Below are 25,879 nucleotides of genomic sequence, written 5' to 3' on the forward strand. Positions count from 1 at the left end.
AATGTGTCCCGCCAATTGTTCCCAGGTCGCTAGATTTTGCCCCTTTCACACTGCCAGTGATTACCCGGAATATGTGTGTGCATTCACACACAACCCGTGAAGACACGTGATATCAAGGTGTGAAGTGTAATGTACGAGTCGAAAACGCTAGGCATGTTAACTTTCACTTAAGCTGGCGAACAATCTCAGCTTCAGCGCAGAAAGTGAGGAACTAACTTTAACTGATCTCTGCTTCGTTACAGTTTGCACATATTTGTTTCATCGTGAACGTTGATCTGCCTTCAAAACACGCTAAAAGAGTCGCGCGATAACGTGCGTCATCACTACGACACTGCATTAGTTCTGGTTTTTGTTCACACAGCGCTCGTTCCGGTGTTGTGCCCAATTCTGACCACCTGCTAGATTATTACCCCCCTAGTATTGGTAGATTTAGGAGTAGGTTTGGGGGAGGGGTTAGGATTAGGGGTGGGGTTAGGATTAGGCAATCAGGTAGCGATTTAAACGAGGGGGTAATAATTTGGCAGGGGGTCAAAATTGGGCACAGCACTGGGACTGAACCCAACAATGTTACTAGGTCCCCGACCCGGAATCAATCCCGGGACGTGTTTGCGTTCACACAGAAGGCGACCCGGCAATGTTCCGGCAATTTTCCGGGTCCAACGTGCAGTGTGAAAGGGGCTATATACTATTCGTCAATAATATATTATTACGGACATTGAAAATAAAGTGTCTGGAGTTCATGAGACTGAGAACATATACTGTACTACCATTCAAAACTGTGGGGTTAGTATGATTTTTTTTTTTTTTAAGGTCTCCTTCTAATATGCAGATTTTATGCTCAAGAAGCTTTTTTAAAAATTAATCTTAAAAACATTGTTTAAAACAATGATTCTTTAATGAAATGAGAATATGTTTATGTTTATCTTTACTGAGAATATGTTTATGTTTAACATTCAAAATAATTATATTCAGCAATTTTATAAGCAGGTAGCATTGCCTAAATTGAAGCCCATTTTTTATCTTGCTCAATCCAGGTTTTTTTTTTTTTTTTTTTTTTTTGTGGTTCAGCAAGGCATTGCATTACTTGATGCCCTGCATGTATGCTTTCTTTTCTTCAGAGAATCATGCTGCTAAAAGTATTTAGCATTAAAGCCCTTAGTCCAAAACTAGACTGTTTTGCAAGTCTTTACAAAGATTCCTGTTTTTTTTTTTTTTTTTTTTTTTTATATAATCAGTGAGCACCTTTTTTTCTGCTTATGTGAATTTGTATGCTCAAGTAGACATGATGTTCAAGTAGACATGAGCAGATTGCGAATATATTACTGCACTTACCCCCTTATGTTAGATTAACGTTCTTCCATGTGAGCAGACTTCACAAGGTAAAAAAAAAAACATCACAAGGTAATGAAGGTCTCGGAGCGTTAAGTGATTCAAACCTCAGGTGAGCACAGACTGTAAGTGTGTATCTGATGTGTAATATACAGATGGATAAGTGGTTGCTTTGGGCTAAAACCTCTTCCTTCCCTCCACCACTCACCCACCAGAAATCCATTTCCACAAATATGCAGCTTGAGGGAACAGAACTTGCACTGCTGACTGAGAGCAAATCGCCTTGGTTTGCTTTAACATCACATAACTTTACAGTCATGCTAATACCAGAATCAAAGGTAGTATGTTCAGTACATATGTGGAGTGCGGTTGCTTTATATATTACAGTTTTAGCACCAATGTGATACCACATATGTTGAAATGATGCTTTCTGCCCTGTGGTGAATCATGCTAGCTACATGCTGCTCGGATTATTAGCCTTCAAATGATTCAGGAGACGGTGGACCAAATTGATGACAAGCGTCTGAGAAAGCAGGTGTGCTGACAGTAGCATGAAGTTTAGTAGATCCTGTTCTGCTTGCCATCTGCCTCTTTGTGAGGTGATTGAGAGAATAGCATGAAGCATTGGTCATTTGCTGTCCATGTAGCTAAGCCCCTCAGAGTAGGACCTAGCTGTCTCAGAATGAGCAGAAATTTCCAGTTGCCTCATTTTAGTCTATTAAGTTTGTAGGCAGTGAGGGCCTCCTAGAACAGAGGTTTTCAAACTGTGGTCACCTAATGAAAATTTAAAATGGAGGGGGAAGAATTTCCGTTCAAGTTATTAATATTAATTTAAGATGTCTGATGCAAATATTAACACATTTTTCAAATTTGCTTTTTAAAGACAAAATGAGATTAATCATGATTATTTAATTCTATTTACAGCCCAGTTTTAATTTAAGAAATGAATGAATTGTAAAAGAATGTTAAACTGTTTTGGAACAATATTTACAGTGAAAGTCCTTAACTAATTAATTTGATAAACCAGTCACTGACCCTTGTTCAGGGCTCTGGAAAACTTCTTTCATTATTGTCAGCCCAGTGTATACAAAAAGGATAAAATTTTAATGGATTGTCAAAATATTTATGGTTTTACATTTTAATGCATGGTCAGATATGTAACACATATTTGCTATTTCTAAGTGGAGGGCTTGACGATTTCAAATGCACCACTTCATGCAGACATCACTGTGTCCTACATCAAGAGAAAATTAACACTAAATATTAATCTCATCAGCTCCAGTACTAACCTTAGCAATTAAACAAACAAATATTCACCAATAAAATTAAACTACTCTGAGCACAGAATAAACTTTTGTAATTGTACAAAGGATTAGCCTTCATCAGAGTCACAGGTCAATAAATAACTAAAGGGAGTGTTAATCCCCATCTGAAACAATGTGATTCTGCTGCAGCTTTTTGAAGCTCTGCTAATGCATTGCCCTGGCATGCCCTGAACCACTGTAAGACCCTTTGGAAGTCAAATAACCCTCCTTTTAACTGTGAAGAATTTTTTCTCGCTTTCAGGGCCATTATTGTGGCTGTGCTGCTCATGGCAAGTGCTTTCTAATGGTTCTCACATGTCTAATGAAGTGTGTGATAATAGTCGATAACTTTTTAATAAATTAGATACTGAAGGACTGTGTTCTGCATTGCTACAAAGGATGAGTCAATTATTCATTATTTTTGGTGCTCTTGAACAAGGAGCACTGCTTGATACATGGTTTGTCCATTTTTCTCATTCACCGATTTACCATTTTCTCATTGATCAGTGTGCGGTTGTTAATGCGCACCATTGAGATAATGGCTGACCGCTCCGTGGGGACTCTGATGCTTTGTGTGTGACTGCAGGTTGTAATGAAAACCAAGCAAAGCCTGGCTAATAAATCTAGGAGAAGCTCTTATTTTAACAGTCATTTTTGTAGTAGCCTCATGCATTGCACTCAGCTCATATTTCATAAATAAATAAATATATATATATATATATATATATATATATATATATATATATATATATTTATATATATTATTATATTTAAATTATTTTTTTCTCTATATTGGGGGTGTGGGGAAGGAGTTTGGATCTTGTCCCCCACAATGAGTATGGTATTATTTGAATCAGTATTATTTGTAAAACTCACATTGTGCAGTTTCTAGATGTAATATGTACTTCTCAATTATATTAAGGTAGTCATTTAAAGGAATAATTCACCCAAAAATGAAAATTTCCAGAAAATGTATTCACCCTTAAGGGATAGTTCACCTTCAGTTGCTGGACCCCATTGACTTCCATAGTATGGGGAAACACTATGCAAGTCAATGGAGACCTGCAACAGAAGGTGACCTATCCCTTAAGGCCATTCAAGATGTAAAAAAAAAAATGTAGTTTCTTCATCAAAACAGATCTGGAGAAATTTAGCATTAAATCACTTGCTCACCAATCCTCTGCAGTGAATGGGTGTCTAAACGGCTGATAAAAACAGCACAGTAATCCACACATATCCAGTCTATCAATTATTGTCTTGTGAAGTGAAAGGCTGCATGTTTGTAAGAAACAAATCCATCATTAAGACATTTTTAACTTTAAAGAGTTGTTTACAGCTATAAAGCAAGTCCTATATCAATAATCTAATCTGAATCAAGAGAGAAATATGTACAAATCAAACAACGCTTACTGTCCAAACAGTTCTAAACAAATTTGTTAGTGGATTTTAATGTGAGAGGACAACAGGGGATGGACTTTTTCACTGGAGGAAGCATTATTATGGATTATGGACCAGACGTGACTGTTTAAAGTTAAAACACCTTAATGATGGAATTTATTTATTTATTTATTTTTTTTCAGATAAATACACGGTTTGGACATACTTCCAGATGGACTGGAGTTGTGTGAATTACTTGTGATTCTTATGTGGTGGAAACAGGCTTCAATATTTTGAAATATTACTTTATTTTGCAAATTCATTAAGTTGCATTTTTCTGCTAGAAAATAGACATAGATCTGGCATAGTAGTATATTGTTATGCCACAAAAATAATGATCTGCTATGGAAGATGACAGGGATATGGTGAGTAGGTGTCACAAACTGTTGAAATTGTTTTGAATTTGGTTTTTAGCACAACTGGAATGTTATATTAACCAATTACAAGCCAGGACTGAAACTGTGTTTGTAATATTTATTATATATGCTAACTTCCCATGCTTTAAATTACAGATATGCAGATGTTTTGTTGTTGTTTTTTTGGGTTTATGATTTACCCAGTATTTAACAAATGTATTTTTACAGTTTGGATTTATGATTTACCCATTATTGTAACAACCTTTCATAACCCTTTTTATCTTTTAGGTGGAGGTCAGTGCCCCAACAGCAGCTCCTTGCAAGAGGTCCGCAACTGCAATGATCATCCCTGCACTGTGTACCACTGGCAGACGGGGCCCTGGGGTCAGTGCATAGAGGACACCTCCGTTCCGTCTGCCAACAGCTCGCTCAGCCGCACAGGAGCAGGAGTCGGCACTAATGAGGCATTCATCCAAACTCGAAAACACACTCGTAAACTCATCAATGTCCGCCACAATCCACCCAAAAAGCAACCTAAAAAAAATGTGTTCCTATAAATTGCCCTATAAATGGCATGCATTTCATTTAGGCAGGACAAAGACTATTAGAAGTAGGTTTTAAGATATAATTAGATTCTCATATTTTTCTAATTACCTCTATTCATTGTCTTGTCTCAACAATATATGTTTCCTTTCAATGTCTTCATGCGGGTCACAGACAGCCCTGATTTCATCCATTACCTTAAGTTGTATAAGAAACTGAACAATCCCCGAAGCCATATTTTTATTGACATATAGAGACTTTAAGTTGATGAGCTCTCAGCCGGTAGTTTAAGTATCTGAATCTGGTCTTTCCCCGAAGGCGTCTACTGGGAAAATAAATGATCTGTTTATTTATTCAGTTTAATAGTGGCATTATTCTGTCAGTGGCTGTGGAAACAGGGTGTGTAGCTCAGGGATCCCATGCTGGCAATGGAAATGAGTCCCGCTTTCTTCCCAGGTTTATTCATGTGCTGGGCTTTACCCACTGATCTACACATTCATATACACAGGCAGATATGCACACGTGAGCTGCATGCTGATCGTTATGGGATTTCATGTGAAAGAAGCAAGCATATCAGAATGATGCGGGGACAGAGAGAGGAAGGAGAAAGAAGTGTAGTATATGCAGAGACATATAATGAAGATGAAAATGTGTTATTTGAGGGTGAAATCATATTTGCATTCTGCTATTTATGAATACATTACTGTTCAAAATATTTTTTTCTTTATGGATTTGAAAAAACTTCATCTTCAAGCCTGCATTTATTTACTAAAAATACAGTAAAGTATTTTGAAATATGACAACTTAAAATTAAAAATTAAAAATGGAAAATATTTTGAAATGATATTTATTCTTGCCGATGGCAAAGCATGAATTTTCACCATTCATTACTCCAGTCTTCAGTGTTACATGATCCTTCAGAAATCATTAATAGGCTGATTTGCTGCTCAAGTAATATTGCTTATTATTATCAATGTTGTGCTGCTTAATATTTTTGTGGAAACGACAATACATTTTTTGATTAATAGAAACATCAAAAAAAAAAACTTTGATATAAAAATCTTTTGGAAAATTATAATTGTCTTTACTGTCATTTTGATCAATTTAATGCATTATTGATGGATACAAGTATTAATTAAATTAATTAAAAAAAAATATTTTATTTTATTTTATTTTATTTTATTTTATTTTATTTTATTTTTTCAATATTATCAGATTATTATCATTATATATTTATATTTATATATATATTTATTTTATTTTATTTTATATATATTAATTTTATTTTTTTTATTAAATATTATTATCAGCATAGAAAGAAAAGTTAAAAAATAATAAAAAAAAAAAACAAAGAACATTATTTTCAGAATGTTAGAATGTTTAGTATTTGGTTTGTTTCCCTTTAGCTTTAAGCTTCATGAAAATCTGAGCATCTGTACATGCTGTTTTACTGTCTTTATATGTTTTTATAGGTGCCCAGAGAGTCTGCGTCCAGATACTGTAAGACCGTGTCTTTTGCCCTGCAAGAGAGACTGCATTGTCACTCCGTACAGTGATTGGACACCCTGCCCTTCCACCTGCCAGACAGGTACTTTTTAACACACCCTTATGAAACTTACATATACTGTAAAGCTTCTGATGCATCTCTTGAACTAAAGTAAAATAGAAAAATGTTTTAATGACATCAATACATATAATTAATAAATATTGTTCACACAAACCAACCCAACAAAAACCATAAAAAACAAACTATTTGTTAAACACAATCGCACGCTATCAACACCATAAAGAGGAATTGTTGCTTGGCAACTCGGCCTATAGGAACCAGAACAAATATTAAAACAAGCTGCCAGTATCTGAGCTATTTGTTATATGGAGCAAATAAGCATTGCATTTCTTGTTAAAACATTTTTTTTTTCTCGTTGAATATCACACTCCAGTGTGTTTTGTATAAAATATTGTCTTATTAAAGACCATCTGCTTGACACTTTATACTTAACACAAAACAGATCATAACTTCCACCGCCACATTTATTTTCTTCTTTGTAGCACTTGTTACATTTACAGTAAATATTTTCTGTATGTGATTTTTACTAACTTTTACATTTTTTACAAAGAGAATCAGTCTCAAAGTTTGTGCTTTGTGGAAGAACAGTGTGAAAACGCTATAAAAAGAACACAGAATCAGATGCACATATTAATAGATGCCTTCACCCTGTGGAGAACTTCAGTTTATTATAAATAAAATCTAAGAATTGTGGCCTTATTATCATTATTTCATTTCTCAATTGTACTTAATATGGAAATCATTAAGCCACAAAGCAGATGGTAGTTGTGATGTAATACCATTTTCAGAGATATAAAGTGCTTAGGAGTGGCTGAAAACCTTGTTAAACACAGCACAGTCTTACAGAGACTTGTGTAATGATTAGATTTGTGAACATGAATGACGTTTTTGCAAGATTTTCTATATTTATTCATGACAGTTTCATATTTTCTGTCCGTCCTCTTGTGTGTATCCAGGTGGTGTCATCAAAAAGAAGCAATCAAGGAAACGCATTATCATTCAGCTTCCAGCTAACGGGGGCCAAGACTGTCCAGAAGTGCTCTTCCAGGAGAAGGAATGTGATGCCTCATCTGTTTGTCCAGGCTACAGGTGAACAGAATACCTCTTTGAAATTATAGTTCTACATTTCATAATATCAGTCTACAATAAAATTATATAAATTGTAAATGTAATAATATAATAATGTAATAAAAAAAGAAAAAATGTGTGTGTATACCTATACATTGTGTGTGTATGTGTGTGTGTGTGAGAGAGAGAGTGTGAGTGTGTGTATATATATATATATATATATATATAAATATATATATATATATACTATATACACACACACAGTATATAAACACACTCTATGCATAAATTGCATTATATACACCCTCAACATCAACCTGGTGGAAAACCCACAAGTGGCGCAGGTGTCAGCTGGTGCCCTGGACCATTCGTCAGGACAGTCCTGGAGCACAAGAGACTTGTGGACCAGGACTACAGGCTAGAGGTACAGAAAAACCCTCAACATCAACCTAAAATGACTACTAAGGTGCAACATCTTTCAATGTCACTAAAACTTTGTAGGTGCTTGTAGCAATGTTTCACATTGAAGCTGGGGAGATGGGTAAGCGTGTGGTAAATGCATGAGATTAGTAGTAATTCGATCTGTGACTGAGTGTTACCATCAAAGGGTTGTGTGAACGCTTCTGGATTTAAATGAAATGTTCTATAAGAGATTCAGGAAGCTGTCTGAAGCAGTCACTCTGACTCTTACCAGTAAACCCTTTCAGGGTTCAAATTCAGGCCATTAGTGTGGTGTGATTGAAAAACATGTCTGAAAATGAAAGATGAGAGACTTGTGTTATATACGCCTGGAGACAGTGGATTTTGCTGCTATATAGCTGATAGGGATGCATTCACTGTATATGGAAGGTACCACTGACATAAAAGCATTTTTATGTGGGAGCCTTTAACTAGGGTTAAAATTTAAACAATACTAAAAGAGAAATGCAGTATATTTCTTATAAAAATGGATGGTGTAAACATATTTTGGCCTTTAAGTGAAAGAAAAAGACAAGTCTGCAGGTTGTTCTAAAAATCACATAAAGTACTGCAAAAAGCTTCTTTAAATATCAACTTCTCAGCACTGCTCGCATTAAAAAGCATTACCTGTAATAGGATCTCTCAATGCACTGGCATGTCTGAAAAAGAAATCCAATACAATAGCTTTCACCCTCATTCAATGATAGAAATCTGGATCCGTCCGGCTGCTTGAGTCAATAGGCATTTAACTGCCCTCTCTTGTAATCCATCACAAGATGCATAGCATAATTAAATTAAAACCTCATAATAGCTCACATTTTAATTCTATTTACTTTATCAAGTAAAAAAAATTTTTTATTATCTCGTTCTCCTTTTTAGTTTTGTTTCTTTTTCTGGTAGTACAGTTGGTTTATGATCTCTTTCTTCTTTTCTCCCTCAGCCGTTTCGTGTAAAAAGTTGGATGGTGGACCTGCAGACGTCGCAGCCTGTCTTAAATTTGCAGGTCCTATGCCTCAACTCACTCAGTCCTGCCAGCTTCCATGTCAGGATGACTGCCAGCTGACTACCTGGTCCAAATTCTCATCCTGCACCGCAGATTGTGTGGATGTCCGAACTAGGAAAAGGACTCTTGTTGGTAAGTGCTGGATCAGCGAGTCTAATTCTTAAGACTTCCTGATGCCAAGTCAGCAAAAAGGCTCTTCTCACCTACGTCTTTCCATTTGCTATATGATTCCTTCAGATGCATTATCATCATTTACAACACTGTAAATATATTATATACTTATAAATATATGTAATAGTATTTTATACATGCATTTATAATTTAAAAAATATATTTTAAAATGTAATTTATTCCTAAAACTGAAAAGCCTAAATTTCCACATTATCACTCAAAAATCAATAAAACATTCTAATTTGCTCATCTAATTCTCTAATAAACTTTAAAACTGTAAAACACAATTGCAAATATTATAAATTTAATATGTTTCTTAAATTGGCTTTTGTATAGCTATTGTATTAAAGCCAAAGCAAATTCTTAAAATATTATCACAAATATGTATGTGTATACATGTGCATGTGCATGTGTGTGTGTGTTTATTTATTTATTTGTTTGTTTGTTTTTAATATAAAAGGGAGAAAAATGAAAGCATAAAAAAATGCTTCTGTCACAGAACTACATGCAGATTTAGTCCTGTAATTGCTAAAAACATAATTGTGAATTTTGAATATTTTGATAAATTTTCTCAGTAAAATTGTTTAATCTACAAAATAAAATCCCATGAGAAGCAAAATCATCTATTTTTTTTGTAAGATGCATATGCCTGTACCTCAGCTGAGCCACAAATATGGTTTAACCTTTAGTATAATGTGCCATGAGAAGCTTAGTCAGTTATTTAGAGGTTAACAAAATACAATGTGTGTGCCAAAGACCTATTTGCCCTTTGGAAGACCTGCTGTAAGTCAAGCAACTTTGCAAAAGGATTAAATACGATTAGTGCAATAGGTCTTTCAATTTGGATAAGTCTACTTACTCATAATTACTAGATCAGTGTGTTTTGAGCAAAGGAGTAAGATACTATTACAGGATCATTCTGTTGGCAGTGCATTCCATATCGTATTATTACAAAAGATTTATTTCCCTGATCATGAAAGCATATTTAAATGGATAACATGATCTTATGACTTTTGATCTAACATCTTGAAATGCTGTATGTTTGTGTGATTTTAGGTAAAAGCAAAAAGAGAGAACAATGTAAAAACACACAGATGTATCCTCTGAGCGAAACCCAGTACTGCCCCTGCAACAAGTACAATGCCCAGCCCGTGGGGAACTGGTCCGACTGCATCCTGCCCGAGGGTGGGCGAGTAGAGGGCCTTCTGGGTATGAAAGTGCAAGGTGATATCAAGGAGTGTGGCCAGGGTTACCGGTTTCAAGCCATGGTGTGCTATGACCAGGACAACCGCCTCGTGGAGACGTCACGCTGCAACAGTCACGGTGGGTGAAAAAGTCCAGGTGTAGCAATCCTTGTAAAAATAAAGATTCATTTACTTCCCTATCTGCCATTGGTCACACAAACAGATTGTCCCTCTCACGTCATAGATTGGGACTTCAGTGTTATACTTTGTCAAGAAGAGTGTTAATGTTTGTACAGATTTTTGTTTTATTTATTTGTTTGTTTGTTTTGACAAAAATATCATCTTGTAAATTTAGGCAATATTTTCTTATGTTCATTTATTTTGCTCAACTTCTTTTTACACCAAATAATAATACAACAAAAATAGTACTTTATATATATATATATATATATATATATATATATATAAATATATATATATATATATATATATAAAGTACTATTTTTGTTGTATTATTTGATTACTATTTTGAAAATGTTTAGTATAAAAAAATATATATATATATATATATATATATATATATATATATATATATATATATAATATATATATATTTTATTTATATATATATATATTTTATTTATACTAAACATTTTCAAAATAGTAATCAAATACCTCTTAAAATTAAACTATTTTTACGAAAATAACAATAAATATGAGTGCACAATTTAACCAAATATTCACCTTTTATATACTAATATGGATAGTAGAAAATATTTTTTTATAAAGAAAGATTGTGTGTGTATATAAAACAATTAGCTTAAACTGAAATCTTATTATTTAAAATGCAGTCCGTGCATGAAGGATTTTTCAAAATATGAACAGTGAAAAATTATTCTCTGAGTATTTGTCTTTTTTATCTCATTTTCTTCTTAATTTATCAAGTCTTGTTTTCTTAAATGAAAATTTAGTTTTTGCTTACACAAAGAGAAAAACAAATCTTGTTTCCCTTTTAATTAATTACATTTTGCTTACCCCATTGTTGAGCTCCCATTTTTTTCTTGTTTCATAAACTCGCTTTTTGCCCAACAAGATACAGTAATATATTATGTCATTTTGCTTCTAATGTAAATATATCTTGATTTATAAATGTTTAAATATTAGTACTAATATTAGTACCATTAGAAATGAAAAATCTATTTTAATTTAAGTTTATTTACGTGATGCTCGACTAAAGCATTTATGTCTATCAGAAACATTCCTTTTAGTGAGTCCTTCCCAAGTAAAGAACGCAAAGAGCTTGTCTTAATAGAAAATAAGCTTTCCAGAACAGTGTTCGTAATCGAATTCCGCTCTGCAACTCTCGCCACCTCCTGCAGCAAGGAGCTCAGAAACGAGCAGTTGGCAATCCGTTCCTCTGAGCCCCAGATTAGAGTGTGGCAAACTACAGCGTTAGATGAAAGCATGTGGAATCCCGTGGCCAGTGCAGGAGCTCTGTGACGTTAAGGCCTCTCTCTTTATGAGTCACAATCCTCTAGTATGGATTGTACGCTCTCAGCTGGAGGCCTGCGACTGGCTCAAAGACTCTGCATCCCTAGAGTGAAGATGTGCTGACGGAGGCAGGGTGTTTCTCTCTCTCTCTCTGCCTCCTCTCATTCTCTTCCTGCTTCCTCTGAGACATCCCTCACTCCAATCAGACCCCATACCCCTCATGATTTGAAACGTAGTTGCCATTTTGTGAGGCTGTCAGACTGGCACATGTTGCCCAAGGCAATCTGTAGGGGGGTTGAGCGTCTTTAATCCAACTATGAGAAGTTTCTGTGATAGGGATTTTGGTTCAAAAGTATATACAGATATCCTTATTTTTCATTCATTACTATTATTATTATTATTATTATTATTATTATTATTATTATTATTATGGAGTGTATATTCATGACTGTATAAGATTTATCTTGTGTTATCCATTTTAGCAGGCTATGTAAGACAAAACTGAATGAGTTTTGATTGAGCTGTTTAACAATAGTAAGGTGTTTAATAAAATATGAATAATAATTTATTTGTTAGTAATTTAACTTTATTTATTTAGTGCTACTATAATTTTGTTAAGGTAATTTCATTTAAATTAGATTTACATTTAATTTAAGTTAGATTTTGTTTTTTTAGATTTTCTTTCTTAATTTGAATTTAAAAATGTAATTTTCTTTAATTTAGAATTACAAATGGTCTAGAATAAAATTTTTTTCCCACCACTGGAGCAATTAATGTGGAGGGCCATGTCTGACATGTCTGAAAAATAAAAATAATTTTGACTTTTTATTTAACAATTCCTACTTTATCATTATTATTAGTTTATCTCACAACTTGGATTTTCTTAGAATTGTAAATTCGATACATAATTTTCTCTTTTGAATTTATTTCTCTCAGTTGTGTGTTAATATCACACAATTTAGAGTTAACATCTCATAATTTTTCTTGAAAAGCTGAGTTAGCAATTTGCATTATTAACTTTTACTAAACATACAATTCTGAATTTTATTCTCAGATAAAATAAAAAATTGTGAGGAATAAAAACAGAATTGTTAGATAAAATACTGCAATTACCATTTTATTTCATGGCACAATTCAAGATTTGTATTACATTGATTGCTAATTTTTGTGATGTTTATTAAACTGTTTAATATATATATATATACACACACACAGATATATATCATTTGGGATCTCATCTACGTTTTCAACAGCAACCTTCCATCATGTTTGCTCAGCTTTTGAATTTTTATTTTTTAAACAGTCATCCATTTGAAATCTGATATTGCTGTGCTTGTAGGTTTGAAGGAGCAGCGTATTATGGAGCACTTAACATAAAATACAAAAAACCCAAATTTAGAATAACCATCCCAAACATAAACTATAACCTTTGCATCATGCAGTTTTCCCATTCCAGAAAAATACTATGACCTTTTCAAGTTGTGATGTAAAATTAAACTTTAGCAGACCATATCAGTTCAAATGCCAAAACCTTGACCTTTACGCTGCTTTAACATAGACACTCGATGCTGTTTCATCTGTCACAATTTATTAGACTCCAGTAACCAGCATCATAACTGTATCAGGTTGGTTAGACTTACTATAATAGCAACACTAAGTTTCATTCTTCTCTCTTTTATCTCTTGAGGTTACATAGAGGAAGCGTGTATCATCCCATGTCCATCTGACTGTAAGCTCAGCGAGTGGTCAAACTGGTCCCGTTGCAGTAAGTCCTGTGGCAGTGGAGTCAAAGTACGGTCCAAGTGGCTTCGGGAGAAACCTTATAATGGTGGCAGACCCTGCCCCAAACTGGACCATGTCAATCAGGTATACAGGGAACCTGTTATATTTTTTTATTGAATATGTGCTTGTCTTGTTTTAATTATTAATTACTGGGCTGCTGTAAATTTTTGATCAAAGGACTAAACGGAATAACATGTTTCTTTAATGCACAGCAATGTGGTTTACTAATATGTTCATAGACTATAGTCATGGGATGTTGTTTGTGCATCATAGCTTTAGATCATTAAAGATTATGTGAATTTACACAGCATCAAACGATCTTCTGATGTTCCTTAAATCACCAATAACTCTCATCAAACAACTAATACTTCAACAGTCCCACCTAAAAATCTCTCTCTCTCTTGTCATGGCGGGAATACTGCAACAGGCTCAGGTAAAAATCTCAGTGATTGATGATGGTGCATATGTGATGTTATTTTTCAATGATCATTTTTTTATGCTAATTAATCATTTTTTGATCAATTATTAATTTAAGTTCTTGATTAATATACTGATGAATGACCTTTAAGGTCCAAGGACATAGGAATGATCTTAAAAGTGACAGGACACATTATAAACCTGATTGGCTTGGCTCATAAATATTATTTCGGTGAAATAATTGGAAAGGAAATGACCATTACCATTGAATGCAACTTTTATTGTTATTTATTTTTTTTTTTTTTTGTATATTAATTTTCTTGTTCACTGAGATGCTTTTAATTAACATAAGAGAGTAACATAAATTAGTTAATTTTAGATCATTAATTATGTAAAATATTAACTATATTAAAATAATAATAATAATAAAATGAATGAAGTTTCTTATTCTCACCAAGGCTGTAAAATACAGTAAAAACAGTAATATCATGAAACATTATTACAATTTCAAATAACTGTTTTTTTTTATTATTTTTTAATTTAATGTATAAATATATTTTAAAATGCCATTTATTCCTGTGATCGCGAAGCTGAATTTTCAGCATCATTATGCCAGTCTTCAGTGTCACATGATCCTTCAGAAATCAATGTAATATACAGATTTAGTGCAAATGATTTTGGTGAAACATTTATTATTATTCTCAAAGTTGCTTAATATTTTTGTTAAAACAGTGAATTAATAAATTATTAGTTGTTAGTTGACTTTTAGTTCATGATAACCAAATAAAAATAAAATAATAACACAATTAAACCATAAAACTATCGAAAAACCACTAAAGCTTTTAAAATATGATTATTCTCCAAAAAATTGGTGACCAAGCTGAAACCTCTGTGGTGTTTCTCAGGTGTATGAAGTGGTACCATGTCTGAGCGACTGCAGTCAGTATGTCTGGGTGGCTGAGCCATGGAGCATCTGGAAGGTCAGTAATGTTGATCTGAAGGAGAACTGCGGGGATGGTGTACAGACGAGGAAAGTCAGGTATGACTGACTCAAACAACAACATTAGCAACATTATTACTACTTAACACAACTTTTTAAAAAGAAAGTGCATGGTTATCCTAATAGATGTTTCTTTTCATGAAGGTGCATGCAGAACACTGTTGATGGACCTTCAGACCCTGTAGAAGACTATCTCTGTGATCCAGAGGAGATGCCGCTTGGAGCCAGAGAGAGCAAGTTGCCCTGTCCTGGGGACTGTGTTTTAACTGACTGGGGCCCTTGGAGTCGATGCCCATTGGTGAGAGGAAACACTGATCAGGAACACATTCAATTCAAGTTTATTTGTATAGCACTTTTCACGATACAAATCGTTGCTAAGCAGCTTTACAGAAAATTAAGTTTCTACAATATATTTAGTAGTAGCTTGTCAGTGGTGACTATGTCAAATTGAATTGAATGTAATCAAACAGACGATGAACACTATCAACAGCAATGATTATATGTTGCAATCAAACTTGTAGCAAAATTTGGTAGTTTATGTCGTTTTAGGGATGGCATCATCTGAGGTCCTCTGAGGGGTTTGCATCATCTCTTCTGTTAATAAGTAATATTTCGGTCTTATCGAATTCAGTAGGAGAAAATTATTGGTCATCCAGTCTTTAACATTTTTAATACACTCAGTTAGCTTTGATAATTTAGAAGTTTCATGTGGTCTTGTTGAGATATATAGTTGAGTATCATCAGCATAACAATGGAAACTAATTCCGTATTTTCTAATAATAATACCAAGGGGTAACATGTATATTGAAAATAGCAGAGGACCTAGGACAGATCCTTGTGGCACTCCATACTTTACTGGTGATAATTGAGATGACTCCTTGTTTAAATAAACAAACACATCTAATGTTCAGTAGAGCACACAATCTTATTTACCCCTACAGTGTTGTGATGGATAATCAGCTCTACCATAACTGCATGGTGTGTCTGACACAACACTTTTCAGTGCAAATGTCCCCTGAAAGCCCAGCCTTTATATCAGGGATAGGCAACTCCAGTCCTGGAGGGCCACTATCCTGCAGAGTTTAGCTTCAGCCCTCATAAAAACTCACCTGCCTGTATCTATCTAGTAATCCCTAAAACACTGATTGCCTTGTTCAGGTGTGTTTAATTAGGGTTGGAGCTAAACTCTGCAGGACAGTGGCCCTCCTGGACCGGAGTTGCCTATCCCTGCTTTATATGATAAGTTTAAATGCATGCAGATTAGCCAGGCTGGTACCTCTTCCTCCTATTTTTTTCATCTCTTGTAGAGGAGGATTTGAGACACTGCATGTTCTTCAGAGCTGCTCAACACCAATCAAGCATTTTTGGTCAGCCGTGCACCAGCAGTCAGTAAATACAAAGCAAAATAAGAAAACCGAGGATGGGGTAGGCCGCTCAGAGCGAGTTGCGAGTTCACACATGAAATCGCTTACTGTGGCATAAGTGTGTGTATAGGCATTATTGAGGAACCTCTCAGGGGGAGGGTTACTCACGTCTGTCTCAGTGTGATTTCCAGGCACACTGCCACTAAACTGCAAGGGTAGCTAATTGCCATGGATACTGAGAGTATCCCTGCGGTGAAAATGCGGGAAGGCTTAAAACATCTTACACATGACATCAGAGAGGAATTTATTTCCCTCAGAAAGAGCTGCCAACGTCTGAAATAACAAGAAAAATGTGAAAGCAAAATGAATCTGCTGCACATATGCTGAATATTTCAAGATGTCCTCTCTTTTGTCCATTTGATTGTTCTTTTGTTATTCATTGATCATCGTTTATTCATTGAAAGCTTTGTTTTTTTGAACCATGCAATGTGAATAGTACAAGGCAGAGGACCGCCAGCCCTATACGTCAGCCTGGGGAAGAGAAACAGTGTCCTTCAACTACAAAGAAAGAAACATGCACCCTGAACACCAACTGCTTCCATTACTCCTATAATATTACAGGTAAATACTGACTGAATCTTAACTAGAACATGCTGGCTGCCAGATACATGAGAGGACTAATAAATGACTGAGATCTGATTTGAAAAATGTGGCTATTCATCTGTCATCTGGCCTCTCAAACTTCATTTCCATTCATGTTCATTTTAATAGTTTAAGGGTCAGTTTGGAAGCTCTTGACTTTTGCTAATTCTGATTATCAACAAATTTCAACTTGAGCTTAAACAATAGATTTTGCATGGTGCTTGAATCCTAGGGAATGCATAAAATGAAAAAATGCACAGTATATCCTGAATGCAATGCAAGTTGCTCTGTATAAATTTAAATGTAATGCTTCTGCCATAAAATATCATTATTTTATTAGAATATAATAGAAATAAAATGTACAAATAGAAATAAAACATTTTAGATTATTTTCCCCTCTAAAAATAATTTGTTATTACTATTTCACACATGGAACAAATGTAATGTGAAATAGTATTTTAGTATTAAGTGTTATTTTAGTATTATGTTTTTAGTAATATACTATTAGTATTTATTAACTTTTATTTTTATATTTTCTTTTTTATTTTAATAAAAATTATTATTATTATTATTAATTGTCATTTTTATTTATTTTTTATTTTTCAAAAATCAACATTTCTATTTAGCTTTGTTTCAGTTTTAGTTAGTAGTTTTAGTAATTTTAGTAAACATAATAAACGAAGTTGCCAAAGCAACAATTCTAATTTTCTAAGTTTTTTTTTGTTTTGTTTTTGTTTGTTTGTTTGTTTGTTTGTCTGTTTGTTTGTTTGTTTGTTTTTCAGTTCAAGGTTTTCATCAAAGGTTTTTTTTGAATTTTCACATGCTAAAAGGAAAAAGGTTCATTTTAAATAACTGGTCCGAAGAATATAACAATCCATAAATATAATTATATTAAATACACTAATATTTCCCATCCAGACTGGAGCACATGTCAGCTGAGTGAACGAGCCGTATGTGGGGTTGGATTCAAAACACGCATGCTTGATTGTGTTCGCAGTGATGGCAAGTCTGTGGACCTCAAGTTTTGCGAGGAGGTACTTTTCTGTTCAGAAGTCAAGTTTACAAGTGATGCTTCTGTTGTAAATCCACTTAACTAAATTGATTTCATTTTTTTTTTAGCTTGGTCTCGAGAAAAAATGGCAGATGAATGCTTCCTGTGTGGTCGAGTGCCCTGTCAACTGCCAGCTGTCTGATTGGTCGTCCTGGTCTGAATGCTCTCACACCTGTGGTCTTGCAGGTAAGCCAACACTTCATGTTGAAGACCTTGATTTGAAGTTGGGTATATGCCAGAACACTGTAAAAATTCACAGTTTTTGTGACATTATTAAATTTGCATGGCTTGGTTAATTCACACTCTCAGCAGTCAGTCAGTCTGTTTCAGACAAAATCAAAAGCCTCAGGAGGGTCTTTGAGTCTTGTGCTCCAGAACATTGGTCTTTGATGTTAGTTAATGTGACTGGTTCCTCAAATGACAAGTTTTAGGGAATTATACTGAGCTCTCTGCTGTCTTAGAATTACCAAAGCGTGGGCTAAAACCACAAAAAATTTATGGTGTGAGAACAATTGTGTTATCGCCCAGAAGCAGCATTTGAGAGGAGGATAATGATGTTGTTGAGTGTAATTCCATCTGCTCTGACGACTGATTAGGGGCCCATTATGTTTGTGTGCTTGGGGCCTAAGAGACCACTCCACTGCACAAGGTCTTTGAGAGCCAATGACCAGCGACTGCTAGAGCAAACCCTGCTGCTACATGAAACCTGTGCTGGTTTAGTTCATCATGGCATCTTTAATCTGTCCCCAGGCGGCAGGATTCCCACAAAGATACAGAATCAGCATCAAATTTCATACTGAAATTTATATTTTTGGGTTTAATTGCCAATAATTTGCATAAATTGGCAAAAACAAGTTCTCAGTATTGTACTTTTTTATATTCATAGTGATTTCTTACCATTTTTAAAAGCCATTTTCAATAAAATTGACTCTAAAAATGTCACATGGTGTTAGCAACATAAAAAGTGATAACATTTTACATAAACGTTTTACATAAACGTTAATCATTTCAATGATTATTTTCATAAATGTTTTTATATTATATATTTTCAAAGTAAAACACATTTTGTACAGATACCTTGAATTATTAATTCATGAATATCATTTTATTTTGTTGTTTTGTTTTTTTAACTGACCTTGTTTTTAAGAGACTGACTTTGATACAGTCTTATCTGTGATATCATATCCTGTATTTTGTTTTTCTGCACATTACCACCACATAATACTATTATTTGGTATAAATAATTATTCACACAAAGTGACTTTGATTCGGTAGAAATATATGAATAGTTAGTAAGGTAATTGTTAAATTTAGGTATTGGGTAAGATTAGGGATGTAGTTTAATGTAGAAGAATATGTGCTTTAAAAGCATTAATAAACAGCCAATATGTTAATAATAGGCATGTTAATATGCAACTAGTTAGTGAGAATTGGCCCCTATACTAAAGTGTTCCATTTTTTTTTTTTTTTTTTTTTGGTAATATGAGAAACGTTGTATTCATTAAATGTTGTTGTTGTTTTCCCAGAATGTATTAAAATTAAAATTTTAATATTCAATTTGAATACAGAAATTAGTATATCAGCTATAGTCCTCGTTATATAGTCTATATATACACATTGCTAATAAAAAAATTATTAGTGTTGGAAATTATTAGTGTTAGTTATTGACCCAATTAGCACCCATGAACATCATGAAATCAGGCATGAATTTATGATTATATATTATTTATGATTTATTTTTTGTCAGCAAAGGGAAATTGAATTGTCATGTGTGACAGTATGTAACAGTTATGCAAAGCAAATGAAGACCCAGTTGTGAGTGGAGCCATGAGCTAAACGTCCTGCATTGGCTATCCTGTGGCAAACTGGTTATGCTGTTTGCCCTAAACCTGGTGCCTTGGCCACCAGTAGAGACAGGAAGAGATGAAAAGAAAGAGCAAGGGAGAGAACTGAGAGAATGAGCAATCCCTACAGCTAAAAACTCTCACAAAGGCACACAAGCACTTGTGTATGTATAGTTTCCCCAGCTGAACCCAGCATATAAAAAGAGGATGCAAGGAACTGGGAGCTGATTTGGTTTGTGGCTGCTGGAAAGCATGGAGCTTCACAGAGGATTCTCCAAAGGGATGGTCCATCACGGCAGACTGCAGCAAAGATGAATTGCATCTGGTACAACTAGCTTCAGGGCAACGTGTCAGCCAAGGACTGGGCTATGATCATGTTTAACATTACGAAGTGCCTAGCCGTACCCTTCGAGGTTGTGCACATCCAGCCTTCATGATAAAACTAACTGCAAAGAAGTTAGTAACAGACCACAACCCAGAATCACTTCTGCTAGGCTTGATGACCTTTTGGTACCACTTTTGCTGTAGTTTTTCAGTGCCAAAACCTGCATCGTATTCACAAACCACCTGACATCCAGTTTAACCAACACTTAATTTGCTCAAATAGCACTGATAGTTACTTCTTAAGCACCAAATCAGCATATTTGAATGATTCCTGAAAGATAATGTGACACTGAAGACTCCATTAAAGGCTGCTGAGAATTCAGCTTTGCCATCACAGGTATAAATTACATTTTATACCCCGGTTATACCAAGGCTTAAGCCTAGTCTAAGCTATTTCAACTGAATTGATCTTGAAATATGTCAGTGCACTTGTTCCCTTTAGATCTCAAGATTAGCTACCAGAACATGAGTGGTTTTTTGTTGTTGTATGTTGTTGTTTTTTTTTATTTATTTTTTTTTTTTTATTTAAGTGCTTGCTCTAAGGCATGTTTATAAAACACTTTTGAAAATCCTTAGCCTTAATAATAAATTAAAACACAAAAGCACATCCCTAAACTGTAAAAAAATTTATTAATATATTAAAACAAAAAATACTTTTTTAAAACAACAAATAAACACACTTACAAAACTCATTGACCAAAAAAACAAACCACAAAGAAAGGTGAACATGGGATCATACACAGAGAGAAACCCACTTTAGATCTAACATTAGCTAACACTACACTTGAGAGAAACCCAGATTTAAGATCTACACATTAGTAACACTACTACAAGAAATGACTATGGTCATTATTTTTTTGGTTTAGCAGTGGAGAGGGATTTTACTGATATTAGTTTAGAAGTAAAATAGATAAATCACCTTTAAGTAAAAGCCTTTGTAGTCATTTGTAGGAGTCATTTTGCTTGTTGTTTTATGAAGACGTAGGGTGTAAATTTTCATTTCAAACAATCCCTTTGAGCCACACTTAAACAACAAGATGCAATCCACCCTAAAAAAGCAAAAACCCATTTCCCTCCACTTAAACAGCAGGATGCATTCTGCCTGAAAGAGCCTACACTCCATTTCTCTCCATCCCTCTCCTCAGCCCTGCAGCATCGATTTAAGAAAATCAAGAGGGGGAGAGATGAATATTCAGAGTGGTTTCAGGGCCTGGAATTAGTCTTGAAAAATGCCTGGCAGATTAAGTTATTCACAGATGGGTGGAACATTACTACACAGAAATCTGACTTTTTGTCACGTACCGTGAGCTTTCTGGCTATTCCATTGGAGGGGGATTAAGTTACCTGAATATTTTAAAATGTAATGTGTGTGTAATCAAAAATCATATTTCAAAATGAAATTATATTTATAATATTTAATCATGTGTAACATGAGATGATTCACTTACTGTAAAAGCCTTTATTTCATTCAAGGAGTCACTTTGCTTGATGTTAAAGCATCATCTTTAGCAAGCATGAGAAAAACATTTCTGGAGGATTGTACATCTTAAAAATAAAATTAATCATAAAATTAACATAAAACATTACTTATAGAAAACATCTATACCTTCGAACACAAAGGTACATCAAAAACTAAACACAATAAAAAATTCAACACAATTACAATGCAGCATCATGAAGCACATCTGTTTTTTTACTTTCAAAAAAAACGTTTTTGTAGGTGCTCATGGAGAAGGACACCCTGCTACAGCTGGAGATACAGCGCCCCTTCCCCATTAAACCCTGCTACAGCTGGAGATACAGCGCCTGGTCTCCATGCAAATCTGAGGTGAGTTTGCTGATGAATCACTCAGATTTCTTGATTCATTTTGGACAATAAGCTTTGCATGCAAAATCAGATTTTCTTGAATGTGACCGTAACTTAATGGACAATAAGCTGAATTATATATTTTAAGATGTACTTCATGGATGCTGTTTTTTTTTTTTTTTTTAAGTAATATCTTAGAACACTTTGCTATAGTAAACGCCATCCCTTCATTTAATCTGCAGCAGTGTTTCGGTATATTTAGAATACTCCCCAATCCTCTCCTGCTTTGGCCTTTCCGCAGCGTTTCTGCTGTCGTCTTCCTCCTGTCATCAGTCTGGTTTTCAGGACCCAACAGGGGGTTTAATTAAAGACAACAGACAAAACACACAGCCTCTCTCTTCTCTCCTTTCTTCCCGTCTCTCTCTTTCTCCTTCCCCCCTCGTACCTCATGCCCCCGTCACAGTGCAGAATGTGAGAGGATATTCATTCTGGCCTTTGTTCTCGGCTGCCTGTCTCTAAAGTGTCTTCTGACAGCCCTCAGCAGTCTCTAGCAGCAATGCTTCACTTGTGCCTCATGATATTTTAAATATTTTAAGAAAAAATAAAAAAATAAGCTGACAGCTCAAACAACGGAACATGAGGATGGAGAAACAATGCTGGGATTTCTTCCTGCCTCATTTTGTATCACCATGAGAAGCTTTCCTCTTTCGAGGTCTAGAGCTCCAAAGAAGCTGTGTAGAGTTCATCCTCAGTCTCCACTAGGAGTACAAAAAATGTATTTATTGATGTCCAGTTGTAGTCATTAATGGCAAAAGTCCCTGTTTCCTCAGGGTGCACGGTGTGGGGAGGGTCTGCGCTTCAGGAACGTGTCCTGCTTTGTGTCTGATGGCTCAGGGAAGGATCCGGGCAGTATGGTGGATGAGGAACTGTGTGGAGACCTGGAGCAGACAGTGGATGGGGACAAACAGATCATCCTGCAGGAGTCCTGCACGGTGCCCTGTCCAGGTAACAGCTAATGCCACAACTGTGACAACATGCTGTTGTAAATCCACTACACTGATGTAAACCTTGGGTTCAGCAACTGTCAAAGATATTGTAATAACCATAAACATTAATCACAATATACACTAGTATTCAAAAGTTTGGGATCAGTACATTTTGAGTTTATTTATTATTTTATTTTTAATTTATTTTAAAATTGATCAGAAGTAACATTAAAGAGATTTATAATGTTACAAAAGATTTCTGTTTCAAATAATTGCTGTTCTTTTGAACTTCATATTTTTCAAAGAATATCATATTAAACAGCACAATAGTTTTCAGTATTGATAATAATAAGGAATGTTTCTTGAGCGGCAAATCGGTATATTAGAATGATTTCTGAAGGATCATGTGACACTGAAGACGTGAGTAATGATGAAAATTCAGCTTTGCCATCACAGGGATAAATTATATATTTAAATATATTAAAACAGAAAACAGTTCAATTGTATTTTTGAGCAAATTAATGTAGCCTTGGTGAATATAACAAACTTCTTAAATATCTACATTTTGTTTATTGTAATGACAGTATAAAAGCCAATTATGTAGTTTAGCAAAAACATATCATGCTGTCTCCTTCCTTCAAAAAATAAAATAAAAATAAAAATCAAGCATTATAAATTGGCCTTTATACTTTATAGCAGGGGTCACCAGGCCCGGTCCTGGAGGGCCGGTGTCCTGCAGAGTTTAGCTCCAACCCTAATGAAACACACCTGAAGCAGCTAATCAGTGTCTTACTAGGTATACTTGAAACTTCCAGGGAGGTGTGTTGAGACAAGTCAGAGCTAAACTCAAGCTCAGGATCAAGTTTGGTGACCCCTGCTTTAGAGAAAATTCACAATCTTGTATTCCTCGGTCTAGCAGCTCACTTTTAAATTGGTCAGACCTACTTTGGCACATTTCCAAGGGAGCGTTTAAGAGACACTGTGGGAAATATTCACTGAGATATCACACAGCTATAATTCAACACCCTCATATACCTTGCTGTATTACCTCATATAAGCTAGAGAATAAAACTTCATGGCTTACAGTAAATTAATATAAACAAAAATACATTAAATAAATGCAAACAAAAACTTATTATTTCTTTCAGACAGGCTTTTGAAAGCTTTTTATTTCAGCGAGTGACAGATAGTAAGACAACATTTTGACAAGTCCTTTGTGGTAGCAGGAAAGGATCATGATTGAGGTTTTTTAAGGGGACAGTGACAGTAACAACACACCAGTGCATGTCAGTGCAGATTTGTATTGTGGTAGTGTGAGTTACATGATGCTTTGCCCACAGTGTAGTTGTGATTTTTGCTTTTTTGCTTTTTTTTAAAAAAGTTGCACAGTTCTTCACTTGCTGTGACCTTTGACCCCATCATTCATTCTTCATTCTTGAAGGGTAGCTCCCTGGCACACATCCCATCTCACCCCGTTCTATAAACCTCCAGCTGTGACCTACTGCTGTGCTCCCTCTCTCTTCCCGTTTTTTGTTGTTTTTTTTTCACACACAAATGTTTCTTAAATGAAGATGATGCACCCTTTGTGCATTTGAATATTCATCCCAGTGTTGTGTAACTTCATTAACTATTCACACACACACTCGAGTGTACTCTGTGAACTCAGGTGTCACATCTGCCTCTGGTGTTCTGCTGCGCATGTGCTCTGATAATCATGATCATAGGATTAGGGCTTTATGGAATGACAACTCTATGAATAATTAATACTCTGGGAAATATTCACAAATCAGGACTGCTATTACAACAGGACAGACTGACCTACTTCTGTTGAAAAACACCCTGAGATCACACACACACACACACACACACACACACACACACACACACACACACACGAAAAGTATTAATATCCTTGAGAAAGAAAAAGAAAGTCTGCAAGTGGAATTTGTTATTGTTAGACCCTGTAGGTTGAAAATGCAAAAACTTTTTAATTCTTTAGGGTTTTAGATTAAATGATATTAATGAATCACTAGGCCCACACAGAATATGTGCCTGGAGCTCCTCATAAATCTCTACGGACTTCTGCAGAATTGAAACTTTGTCATTTGCAAAGTTTATTTGTTTATTAAACATTTTAGTGAATTTAATTATGCCTTTAGCTACCAGTAACACTGTAGAACTCTCAGCACCATTTTATATCATTTTTCAGCAAAATTCATGTTTATAGCTGTAAGGTATTTTACATCTATAATTAGAATTTTAAAAAAGTAAAAAAAAAACTAAAAAAAACTTTACATTTAAATTTTGCAATTAGCAGAGTGACAAAAGTAAGTAAATAAATAAATAAATAACATTTTCAAACTACCTTTGAAAACGCCAATATCAATCACCCATGAATTTTCTAACAGAGGTGATTATGTATTCGTCAGGTGAGTGTTACCTGACAGAATGGACAGTGTGGAGCCCGTGTCAGCTGAGCTGTATCAGCGGGGACGATCTGGGATTCGGTTCAGTGCAGGTGCGTTCTCGTGCTGTTCTAGCCCAGGAACCTGAGAACCTTCTTCAGTGCCCAGAACAGGAATGGGAACCCAGGCCATGCACAGGTGAGTCAAAATCAATGCATTTAGGGAAGACAATACAGTTTTACTGTAAAAATGAGTTTAAGAAATTGTAAATAAAGCAAACATTAC

The 25,879-nt window shown here is 34.8% G+C and overlaps 1 protein-coding gene across 1 annotated transcript in view; it reads left to right on the plus strand.

Annotated features, from left to right (window-relative positions):
* Positions 1–25,879, plus strand: part of thsd7aa (thrombospondin, type I, domain containing 7Aa) — a 67,186-nt gene that overhangs the window by 32,799 nt on the left and 8,508 nt on the right. Inside the window, exons 8-23 of the mRNA XM_042745485.1 lie at positions 4,715–4,955; positions 6,442–6,557; positions 7,493–7,625; positions 7,925–8,028; positions 9,004–9,198; positions 10,294–10,560; positions 13,600–13,779; positions 15,012–15,150; positions 15,256–15,409; positions 16,955–17,096; positions 18,036–18,151; positions 18,237–18,432; positions 20,264–20,337; positions 22,117–22,224; positions 23,034–23,208; positions 25,619–25,792. Of these exons, the coding sequence (XP_042601419.1) occupies positions 4,715–4,955; positions 6,442–6,557; positions 7,493–7,625; positions 7,925–8,028; positions 9,004–9,198; positions 10,294–10,560; positions 13,600–13,779; positions 15,012–15,150; positions 15,256–15,409; positions 16,955–17,096; positions 18,036–18,151; positions 18,237–18,432; positions 20,264–20,337; positions 22,117–22,224; positions 23,034–23,208; positions 25,619–25,792 (2,514 nt within the window). The remainder of the gene's footprint in view (positions 1–4,714; positions 4,956–6,441; positions 6,558–7,492; positions 7,626–7,924; positions 8,029–9,003; positions 9,199–10,293; positions 10,561–13,599; positions 13,780–15,011; positions 15,151–15,255; positions 15,410–16,954; positions 17,097–18,035; positions 18,152–18,236; positions 18,433–20,263; positions 20,338–22,116; positions 22,225–23,033; positions 23,209–25,618; positions 25,793–25,879) is intronic.

This window comes from Cyprinus carpio, chromosome B19 (assembly GCF_018340385.1).
Source record: "Cyprinus carpio isolate SPL01 chromosome B19, ASM1834038v1, whole genome shotgun sequence".
Taxonomy (NCBI): domain Eukaryota; kingdom Metazoa; phylum Chordata; class Actinopteri; order Cypriniformes; family Cyprinidae; genus Cyprinus; species Cyprinus carpio.